At 38.5% G+C, this 11,662-nt stretch overlaps 1 protein-coding gene and 1 long non-coding RNA gene across 11 annotated transcripts in view; both read left to right on the forward strand.

Moving 5' to 3' along the window:
• The window catches only part of LOC115437922 (WD repeat-containing protein 37), a 29,909-nt gene extending 20,614 nt beyond the window's left edge, over positions 1-9,295 (forward strand). For 5 of the 10 annotated variants that reach the window (XM_030161315.1, XM_030161320.1, XM_030161318.1 and 2 more), the window contains 9 exons: positions 2,133-2,268; positions 3,154-3,225; positions 3,320-3,364; positions 4,559-4,635; positions 4,719-4,959; positions 5,866-6,007; positions 6,092-6,226; positions 7,924-8,038; positions 8,859-9,295. In XM_030161315.1, the coding sequence (XP_030017175.1) occupies positions 2,133-2,268; positions 3,154-3,225; positions 3,320-3,364; positions 4,559-4,635; positions 4,719-4,959; positions 5,866-6,007; positions 6,092-6,226; positions 7,924-8,038; positions 8,859-8,990 (1,095 nt within the window). In that variant the 3' untranslated portion in view covers positions 8,991-9,295. The remainder of the gene's footprint in view (positions 1-2,132; positions 2,269-3,153; positions 3,226-3,319; positions 3,365-4,558; positions 4,636-4,718; positions 4,960-5,865; positions 6,008-6,091; positions 6,227-7,923; positions 8,039-8,858) is intronic. The other 5 variants (XM_030161317.1, XM_030161325.1, XM_030161319.1 and 2 more) reach the window with 2 other exon arrangements.
• Positions 9,296-10,418: 1,123 nt separating this feature from the next.
• LOC115437923 (uncharacterized) lies at positions 10,419-11,326 on the forward strand. Its single transcript, XR_003937995.1, has 2 exons — positions 10,419-10,459; positions 10,619-11,326. It is a non-coding gene; the product is annotated as an uncharacterized LOC115437923 (long non-coding RNA).
• The last annotated feature ends 336 nt before the right edge of the window (positions 11,327-11,662 follow it).

Genomic DNA, 11,662 nt, shown 5'->3' on the forward strand with positions numbered 1-11,662 from the left:
ACGTAGTGGAAACGGGGCATAAGAGAGTAATATTTGATGGTTAGCCAACATTTATTAGAATGATGATGAAGTTCTTCTGCTCTGAAAGCGCCTAACTTCTCCACCATTTTGCATAGTGCAGTACACAGTATCTTTTATCAGATTCTCCTCTGTCTAAAACAGTTGGTCGTCACATGAAAAACATTTTATTTCAGCTCATCACCCACGCTGTTTCCTAACTATGTGCTGCTTCCCATCATGCTCAGCGTTGTCCTCCTGTATTCACTGTCAGCGTCACTTTTTTCTATTATTTTTTAAAGCTCATGAAATGTGAATGACAGCATTCATGCACATGTGTCCTGAGGTTTGTGTCCCACTGAATGACGATGCTCTCCTGCTTTTATCCTTTCAGTTGGAACTTATTTAGCGGTTTGTGTCCCAAACGAACCAAGAGCCCAGTTTGTATCATCCCTATCTTTAATGTAAACACTTTGACCAAACCTCCGTATGATTGCTAATAATTACTGATCACTTCCTTCTCTCTTAATATTTTTACCCCTGATCTACTTTTAGATTTTTTTTTTTTGTTGCTGTTTTGCATTTTTACAGAACTCCTTAAATAATAAATGCATTACACAGCACCAGGTCTGGGTTTAACGGTCCTTGTTGGTGTTTTAATTACCCAGAGCTTCAGATTAGTGGAGCTTTTACCAGCCCCACCAGTCAGGAGTTAAAGAATAACCTTTGAACCCAGGACTGACACAAGTAACGCTGTTGTATAAACCAAAGCTTCTTAGCCCCGGCACTTTGAGCAGCTCCTCAGTGACCCTCAGTTCTACCGACCAGCTTCTTCCCCCTGTTACGACAGGGTTCCTACACAAACTATAGCACAGAATCCAAGAAAATAAGGACCAGTGATGAAATCTGATAGTGTGTGGGGTTAGAAATAAACGGATTTAGGGAAAAAAAAAAAAAAACACTATTACAGAGCTAGAAATTACATAAAAAATGTTGTTATTCTTGAGTAGATTTGTTTTTCCCAATATTTTTATACTTTTTTTTCTATCCTAAATAAAGATAGACTATAGATCTTCCCTTTATTGAAATTAAAATGTGTTAAAGTCACACACTTTCACTGAAACAAATCATTTTTAGTTACACATTTCACTGAAAATGTGGAGTCTAGATCCTTCACTAAATATATTTTCTGTTTAATTTTAACCAGTTGATTTGACGCTTTACATTAAGTAGGCGTCAGTACTAGAACTGGGCAATGCAGGCATAGAATAGAATAGAATAGAATAAGCTTTCTTGTCATGCAAAATATCATTATACAGTGCAACGAAATTTGTTTTTATGTTCTGTAAAGTGCTCAGAGTAATTTACACACATCAGTTATAAAAATAGAATAGAATAAAAATAGAATAGAATAGACCTTTATTGTCACTGTTACAGGAACAATGAAAATCAGTTTAGCAGTAGATTCTTCAAGTGCAAATGAAAGACTGTATATAAAAACTGTCAAACAAAATGATACTGAAAATATATATTGAAAAATACTGACAGTATACAAAACTACAAAGAAATACTGAAATATACAAAAGGCCAACTCTATCAGAAAAAAGAAATATGTAAAGTATATATATAAGTTAGTCAAATATATGTACAACTTAAAATCAAACACAAGGTGCCCAAGTATTACCATAGATGTTGTAACGATAAAAATATCATTCATAGATTATCAATTAATTATTATTGTCAATTATTATCATAATAAACGTCAATAATATTGGATATATCTGAATGAAAAAATGAAGAAACCAGATATTAAACTATTTGATATGGTCAGTTTTAGGAGATGTTTGTTCAGCTTTAACATATCCATCAGTAAAACTTAACATTCAGACATTTTCAGCAGACAGTGTAAATAAAAGAAACCCAAAAGACAAATAATTACTGTGATATAAAATGCCATCACTGTAATTATCATTTTCATTTTATCACCCAGTGCGAGTGGGAACACTGAAATCCCCACGTACTGAACATTCTTCATTCCCGTTTGAGGAGTCCAATGTGTAGGAACCCTGTCAGGTGTGTTGTTGTGAATATCCAGACCTTCCTCCGTGTTAACCTGAGCCTGTTTTCGGTGTCAGATCGTGTCCAGTTTCAAAGCGACCACGTCCAGAGCCGTCTGTCAGCTGGTCCGAGAGTATGTGGGCCACAGGGACGGAATCTGGGACCTGAGTGTCACCAGGACTCAGCCTGTCGTTCTGGGCACGGCGTCAGCAGGTAAAACACTGATCCTTTATTTTACATCTAACATCAACCATCTAATACCTTCACCCTTTAAGGACTCCCATTATAACAGGAGGCCTAGATTTCTTTGTTTTTGTTTTTTTTTTGCAGTAAAAGTGTCAGAGCATGCCTTTTTTTTTTTAACTTTCAATGTGTTCATTAATTATCATTATTATGTGCAAGAACAGCTTAAAAGAGTGTGCTATAGCAAAAAAAAAACTGACTTGAATTTTCTATTATATTTGTTATGAAAAACAACTGTAAATATGCATAACAAAATTTTATGAGATTATAGAAATAAACATTCAACTATTTTCCATGTGCTCAAACAGTTTAGTTTGTCTAGATCCTTCTGTGTCCATGTTCTTCATGTTATTTTTAGTTCTTTCAAGTAGTTTTTTGTCGTGTGTGATAGTCTGTTTTCACTTTCTGTCTAGTTGTAGACAGAGCCCCCTCATTTCACTGACATAAACATCCATCATTTGCTTCTTTTACAGACACTGCATCTTTTTCTGCCCTGGCTAGCACAGTGCATATAGATTTACATATATAAATACAGTCACGGAAAAAAATATTAGACCACCCCTTGTTTTCTTCAGTTTCAGTTTTCAGTCCTCCCCTACTGATCTTCGTCTATTAATAACATTATGTTTACATGAACTATATCAAAGTTGAAATATTATAATGTTAAATAAAAGGTAAATTAACCCCGGTTTCTTTTCTGTGTCTCTTTTTATTCTCAAACTGCAGGAATAATTATGTAGTGTATTTCACATTTTACTGTAAATTTTGCACAAAGGGAACTTCCTACTTAATGTTATCTGAGCATTTTTATGATGTAGGCAGCAGTAAACATCTTTTCCTGATGTTTCCCCACAGACCACACTGCCATGCTGTGGAGCATTGAAACTGGAAAGTGCCTCCTGAAGTACATGGGCCACCAGGGATCAGGTAGAGCTGTGTTAAACCCATAAATGTCCGTGTCAATGTCCAGGTGATTTCTAAAAACCCAGGAATGACAGGATGCGTCTGTGTCTCTTCACAGTCAACTCCATCAAGTTTCACCCCACGGAACAGATGGCTCTGACAGGTAATGAATCAAAACATCAACATCCCACTGTCAAACGTACATAAAAGAAAGGAATACATTGTCTCATGAATGAATTGTAAAAAAAAAAAAAAAAAAAAAAACCCAAAAAACCCACAGTGAACAAAGAGCAACTGATTGTGAAAGAAAGAAGGTTCAAACAAATCAGAACTGACCTGATCTGTGCATGTAGTGTTTCATAGATTGTATAAGAGGAAGCCGGTGTTCTTTTTCTGCTCTGAACTTTAGTTGAATTCTCAAAAAGGGGAAATAATGGTGCAATATGTCTCTAAGGCAAAGCACAGGAAAAAGCATGTTAATTCTTTCAGCACAAAACCCGCATTAACCTCTTGGATAACAGCAGTAGACAGTGTACGTGATGACAAAACATGTGATCGCCAGCAAACACACAGGTCGTTACACCTGAGCTATCTTAAGAGAGTCTGAGCTACAGTCGTGGAAAAAATTATTAGACCACCCTTGTTTTCTTCAATTTCTTGTTCATTTTAATGCCTGGAACAACTAAAGGTACATTTGTTTGGACAAATATAATGGTAACAATAAAAATAGCTCATAGTAGTTTAATTTCAGAGCCGATATCTATCCATTTTCCATGTTTTCTTGATAATAACCAAAATCACTTCAGTTCTTGCATCAATATCTATGGCATTGTACTGACAAAAACAGTGCTTTTAGGCATTCCATGTTTTCTTTTCTGTCTGTTTTAGTCACATGATACACACAGGAGTTAGTGCTTGATTGCATAACTATTGTTTTTGATGACTTTTGATGGTCTAATAATTTTTTCCGCAGCTGTATGTTGTTGAGTTCTCCTCCAGTGAAAATACCACCCACTTCAATTGGTAGATTGATCTCCTCCATCCAGACCATAGGACTTTAACCCTTTAACTGCCTGTTCAACCATATGGTTGAGTTACTCATCAGGTTCTTCTTAGTGGGGTAGTTAAAGGGCTAACATAGACAGAACATGACAATCTCACACATTCAGCTGGGTATTGATTCTAATGAACATAACACTGACATATAGGGACATTGTTTTTTTCTGTAAAAACAGGAATCTAGAAAGGACACCCCCTCCCACGTATTCCATAATGATCCATAACTCCCATCTAGTTCCTATGTCTTCTGCACTGGACATAAATATTTAATATTCACTGTCTCATGTCTCTGTCTCAGCCTCTGGAGACCAGACCGCTCACATCTGGAGATACATGGTGCAGCTGCCCACGCCGCAGCCCGTGGCTGACATCAGCGTAAGGATGAACGTCGTAGCTCTCTGAGTTTGATGTTTAAGCTTTTGTGTCCAACGATTGGACCGTCTTCATGTCTTTATCAGCAGCAGACGCCCTGTGACGACGACGTGGACTTCTCAGACAAAGATGAGGCTGACGGCGAGGTGGAGGGTCCGAACGACTGCCCCTCGATCCGCGTGGCAACCACCACTCTACGCAGCCACCAGGGCGTGGTGATCGCTGCTGATTGGTTGGTTGGCGGTAAACAAGTGGTGACAGCCTCCTGGGACAGAGCTGCCAATCTGTATGATGTGGAGACGTCCGAGCTTGTCCACTCACTCACTGGTAGGACGGATGAAATAATCAATACATGATCAGGGTTCCCACATGCCCTGGCAAACCTGGAAAATGATTAACCAATTTTCCAGTCATGGAAATTCAGTTAAATTCGGTTTTATTTGTAGAGCCCTATATCACAACAAGAGAACATATGGAAAATGAGACAAAAGGTCAAATGTCCTGTAAACGGTTAAGTTATCCTGGAAAATTATCCTGCCTTGTGACCTTGTGTGCCTAAACTGAGTAAATCAGTGATTTATTGGTAGTATACAAATATTTTTAGAGAAAGTGCAGGAGAGAAAGTAAAAGAGAAGAGAAAGTTGAGTTTGGAATTGCCCAATTGAACATTGTAACTGCAGTTTGTCAGGCTAATGAAGTGCTACGCTGTAATCTGTGGGTGTGTTTGCATTATTCTATGATACATTTGTCATAATTATTTTTCATAGATGAATTATCGCCATAAACTGCACATGAAAAGTCTGAGTAATAAACATAGATGTTTATGTATGTTTGAAATGTAAGTTACAACTGTAGAAAAGAACACTTCCAAAGAATATTATATCCTGAGATTAGTCATTATTGTTTTGTATCCCAGACCCCTGTTAGAAAAGAAACATCTGAATTCAACATGTCCACATACTTTTGTCCATGTAGTTTATTTCACAACTTTATCATTAATTTAACATAACTGGATTCATTCATAAGAGTGTTAATGGATTTCACTAGTGTTTTTCTTAAAGTTTAATGGGAGAGTAGAAAGTCGGAAAAGAAACTTCTGAATTCAACGTGTCCCCATAGTGTACGCTCTAATCGTGACTGAGCTAATTAGCGGGCTAGCTTAACTGTTGCTCCAGCCATTTTTTGTTTTTGTTGAATGGAAACGCTTCTAACTGTCTAAAAATGTGTGTTCAGGCCACGACCAGGAGCTGACCCACTGCTGCACACACCCCACCCAGCGTCTGGTGGTCACCTCGTCCAGGGACACCACCTTCAGGCTGTGGGACTTCAGGGACCCGTCCATCCACTCGGTCAACGTTTTTCAGGGACACACAGAGTCAGTCTGACACTCGTACACATTCATCAATCGTAAAAACATTTGGCCTGGGTACAAACACACCTGGTTCCTTTGGTTTTGCAGCACGGTGACGTCTGCTGTGTTCACGGTCGGAGACAATGTGGTGTCTGGAAGCGACGACCGGACTGTCAAAGTGTGGGACCTGAAGAACATGAGGTCGCCCATAGCAACCATCCGGACCGACTCTGCTGTTAACAGGTTTGAGAGCCGCAGGTTCTGTTTTACTGTAGAAATGAGAAGAAGATGAGTGTATGATATTCAGAGGTGAGATGCATTACTTAATTTGACCATAAAACCATCCTTTATTCTTAGAGACTGAAAATTTCTACTTTGAACTCCAATGTGAATAATGATTAATTGGCTTTATTTCAGCTTTAGTCAATAATTTTAGTCACTTTTTTACTGAAGACTTAATTCATTTAAAACCCACAGGCCTAGTTGGACCATGGCTACATTGTGTTGCTATTAATTTATTTATTTACTTATTGTTTATTTAGATTTTTTACAACCTGTACATCTTTACATTTACATTGCAATTTCAAATGCAACATTTTCAATCTACATATCAAAGCTTTCTTTTTTTTTTAAACATCGTTTTATTGATTTTATGCAGAATATAAAACATCAATGTGCAATATGACGATTGAACAGATTCTCCTAAAAGGAAAACAAAATAATCCCATCCCATCCTCCCCTTTCTGGTACACTTCCCCTGCACATAACAAAAAGAACATTGAGACAAACAAGGCATACATAGATAGTGTTCAAACAAAAAATGTAAATAAATAAAATCTAATATTTTAGAAAGTGACCTTAGTAAATAATGTCATGTTCGTTTATCCAATCAGCAGCTCAGTGTGGTGTCAGTGTAATTTGTGTGCCATTAATTAGGACAAAAAATTGGTTCCAAATCTTAAACTTTCCTGACATCTCAGATCTTTCTACCAGAATATAAAGCTGTCAGCAAGTGTCACAGCATCAAAAGAAACATGTTGCTTATAAAAGGATAAATCGAGGAGAGAAAAACAAAACACAAATATATGAACATCATTGTTAAGTGTTGTAAATAATTGACAGTATTGGAGGAAATTAAATAAATAAAAATATGTAATGGAAGAGTGTGTGAGAGGATGTGTGTGTGTGCTTGTGCACTTGTAGATAAGTAGGTGGGGTGCCTTTATCATTATTGTAGTGCAGTGGTTGTCAACTGGAGGGCTCGCTCGCCTGGGAGGGGTATGAGCACACGGGGGGAGGGGTTGCGAGTGCCATCGTCGTGCCTGTGTGTGGGTGCATTAGTGATTACTATTGTACATCACAACATTATAAATCACTCAGCAAGTACTCCCTCAGCTCACGTATCAGATTGAGGTCCGTGAGCAGGGGGGCATATCATCCACCACCACCCCCCCACCCTGGTCACAAATTTGTTTTCAGGGGGCAGCAGATAGTCAGTGATAAGGTGAGGGGAGTTTACTTTCACTTTCTCACAGCTTTATCTACACGTCCTCCACATACAGGTCTGTTGCGTTACTTGTAGATTTACTTATTGAAGTCTGGATTGAGGTCCGGGGGGGTTATCATCCAGCACAGCCCCCCCCGTCCCCCAAATGCCAGTAGGCTCATGATGCTGTTAGTGGGGCTTGGTTCAAAAAAGGTTGAGAAACCCTGTTGTAGTGGGAAACAGGTAGTTTGCCAGTACCATTACAAGAACCTCATTGAATTAAGAAAGGAATCATGGGGTTCCATCTGGTATAAAACAGTTTTTTTTTTGCAGCTTTAGAGAGTGTGTTACTTGCTCCACCTGGTCGACTTCCCATACTTTTGATTGTTTTATTGTGTTACTCATTACGTCACTTTAGGATCTGTATTAATGCATTGTCCCTTTGCCGTTCTAGGATCAGCGTTTCGGTGACCCAGAAGATCATCGCCCTTCCTCATGACAATCGGCAGGTCCGGCTGTTCGACATGTCCGGGGTGCGACTGGCTCGACTCCCGCGAAGCAACAGACAGGTCAGAAGATGAAGTTTGAGCCTTCTCAGCTTCCGTACAGTCTATTCATAAGGACAGGACACGAGGGATTTGGGTTCATGAGTTGATGGTAAAAACTGTTAAAGTAGTGTTAGTTTATGATAGTAGTAAGGCTGCAAAGTGTCTGTTTGACACGTGTGTTGTGTGCGTAGGTTATAGATTTGTTTGTTTTTTGTTATCATCCCTTTTAGGAAGATTGTGTCTCCGTGCCACAGTTTTACATCCACCGTCATTCGAATTCTAGTAACTCCTGAACTGTTTGGGCTTTTGACAAAATCCAAATGGTATCTTTTAGCTGAGACTGGGTTCTTTCTGTTGGTCTATAACACATTAGGGTAGATGTCTGCATTAACTGAGAGGGAGACAGAGACAGAGATGGTACTTTAATTGTCATTTTGATATTACATGTGAGGGTTATTATACCAAAAACAGAGGAAACTTAAGAAAAAGTGACTTTACCGGTAAAATATATCGTTAACTGAACGTGTCTCTATCTACTGTCATTTATCAAAGTACATGGGTTTTACTGGTGAATTAATGTTGTTGAAGATGACCTGATGACCATGAAAAGATGAATAACTGTATTTTACACCAATTATTTGCAAGTATTGATAAGATTAGTGGATCAAAAGTTATAAAACATTTTCGATCAGGCAGTGCTTTTGGACGCTGGTAGCTGTTTGGGTCTTTACGGGTTAAAAATAGAATCCCACAGTGAGCGTTATTATCAGAGGACTGTTGGTGTATGTTGTGATGCAGTGGCTCACGTGTCCTCGTCCTCTGTTTGTCTGGCGTCCTTCAGGGTCACCGCCGCATGGTGTGCTGCTCTGCCTGGTGTGAAGACAACACCTCCTGCAACCTGTTCACCTGCGGTTTTGACCGCCAAGCCATCGGCTGGAACATCAACATCCCTGCCCTGCTGCAGGAAAAGTGACCTCCAGGTCCTTAAGCCGGTGTCACCGTACAGTGAGACCTCGCCTGAAACCGGTCCCTGTATCCCGTACTCACCTCCTGAACAGGCCGCTCTTATCACTGTAGTTTTGTCCTATTACTGACCTTAAATAGTCGCCTTTAGAGTCTACAGACGGCGCGTAATTGATACTCGCAACCCCTGAGGGACTCCATCTGCCACGCTCTTAATCAAGTCTGTTAATATACACAACAACACATGGACTTTAGCTTCCTGTGTGAATGAAAATACCCACTTCAAAACAAAAAAAAAAGCCTATGTAACACTGATGACGACACCTCGTATAAAAGTTAAAGGACCATCCCGGGGTTTTTCAGCTTAGTAAATCCTGTTACTTCCATCAGCGCCAGATATTTCCCACTCAGCGTGACTGTACCAACGTTCCAGTGGGTTATCATGACCTTGAGGGCAGAAGAAGTGACTGAGTGGGCTGGTGGTTTAATGACACAGCAGAAGACACTTCTGACTCCCACAAGCACATGCACATAAAATGACTGATGTAATGTGTGAATAGATCCGATACAGGGCTTTTATATTTTTATTCGAAAGCTTTAGGGTGGGAGAGTCAAACATGTGGCCCGTGGGCCAAAACTCGCCCACTGAAGGGTCCGATCCGGCCTGAGTGATGAATTTGTGAAATGCAAAAATTACACTGAAGAAATTAACAGTCATTTTAGTTCAGGTTCTACATACAGACCAATTCAATCTCCAGGAAAATACTATCATAATAACCTACAAATAATGACAACTCTAAATTTTTCTCTTTGTTTCAGTGTAAAAACTTAAAATTACATGGAAATGTTTATATTTACAAACCATCCTTTCACCAAAATGTGAATAAATTTCTCACTTTACTATAAGTTTATTTTAATAATATTCTGTCTCAGTTTATCACGTGCTTTGCAACTTACAGATCGCAGCAGATCTACAAATACACACATTTTGTAAGAGGCAGAATATTGTCAAAATGTAACTTGCTTTTCTTAGTAAATTTCAGGTTGTTTCTACATTGAACAACCTCAAAACCAGCCCACCTAAGGTTCCATTTGGGCCTGTGGGATGAATTTGTGAAAAGCAAAAATTACACTGAAGAAATTAACAATCATTTTAGTCCAGGTTCCATATACCAACCAATTCAATCTATTCAATACAATCATAATAATTTATAAATAATGACAACTTCAAATTTTTCTCTTTATTTTAGTGTAAAAACGGAAAATTATATGAAAATGTTTACATTTACAAGCAAACCTGAACAAATATGAACAACCTGACATGTCTAAAGAGAAATAAGTGCAATTTTATCAGTATTCTGCCTGTTACTGAATGTTCTGTGTATTTGTAGAATAGATCCACTGTGGTCTATAACTTGCACTTGTGTAAATGATAAACTGAGGCAGAATATTGTTGAAATTGCACTTAAGAAAATCCAGGTCGTTCATGTTGCTGACATTTTTAAAGGATAGTTTATAGATGTATACATTTTCGTAAAGTAATTGTACTTTTTTCACTCTAAAACACAGAGAATAGTTTGAAGTTGACATTATTTATAGGTTATTGTCTTATTATTTTACCATTCCGGCCCATTTGAGGTCATATTGGGCTGAATGTGGAAGTTGAATTAAAATGAGTTTGACACATCTGCTTTAGAGAATTCTGCTAAATATAACAAAATATGAAATATGGATGCATGCTTTAAGAAATGAAAATTAAAGCACTTTGGAGTTATTAGGTTGAAACGCGTTAAATCACTGGGATGGTCTGAGTTTTCTTACAAATTAGAAAAGTGAGGTGCTGCACATGTCTGTTAATTCAAGCCACAAAACCACAAAAACTGAGCCACTAACAGCAAATTCACATTTAGAAAAGAACAGCAATGAGATGTTTAAAGGAAAAAGTGGGTATCTGTCGGTATAAAGTGGTTATTTTTCCTCTTGAATTTGGTTCCAAATTCCTTTTCTGACATTTAGAGGTTCGTGTGTGAAATAATGACTTTCATGTAACAGGTGACACATTGAAGTTCAGGTTAGGCTGTTCGGTGTTTCTCATATAGAGGTGGATAGTGTACGTAAGCACAGTTTGTTATGGCGTTTAGTTTTTACAGCTCGGTTCTGCTCAGTGTTCAGAGTTCAGGAGTGTTATCAAGTAATGCACCTTAAAAAAAATACAAATAAGCGGTAGAGTTTTAGTTTTGCTTTTTGCTAGTTTTGCTCTGTTTGTTTCTGTTGAGCACAAAACAAAGACAGGATTGACTGTTTGGTCCTAGTTTTCCCTGTGGAGACCTAAAACAAACAAAAAAAACATTTCCTGTGAAGTCCGTGGAGCTGTGTTACTTCCACACCGATTGCCTGTAGTTGACGCTTTCAGGTGCGTCTGAATCCGTCTGAGTATTTTGACCAAACCTGAGCAGGTGGATCCAAGAAATAGAAGGTATGAACCACTGCGGGCGTGTTTTGTGATACAAGTTAGAAAGAGAAGATGGAGACGACGGCAACAATGTAGAAGCTGCTGCTGTAAAAAGTAACCAGTGATAAATAAAACCCAGTGTTCAGTGTTCAGACCAATCAGATCGTCAGTAGAGATTAAGAGGTCAAGAAAACTAGGAAGTAGCAACAACAAATGATCCAAACCTGGAG

This window comes from Sphaeramia orbicularis, chromosome 17, assembly GCF_902148855.1.
Source record: "Sphaeramia orbicularis chromosome 17, fSphaOr1.1, whole genome shotgun sequence".
NCBI classification, from domain to species: domain Eukaryota; kingdom Metazoa; phylum Chordata; class Actinopteri; order Kurtiformes; family Apogonidae; genus Sphaeramia; species Sphaeramia orbicularis.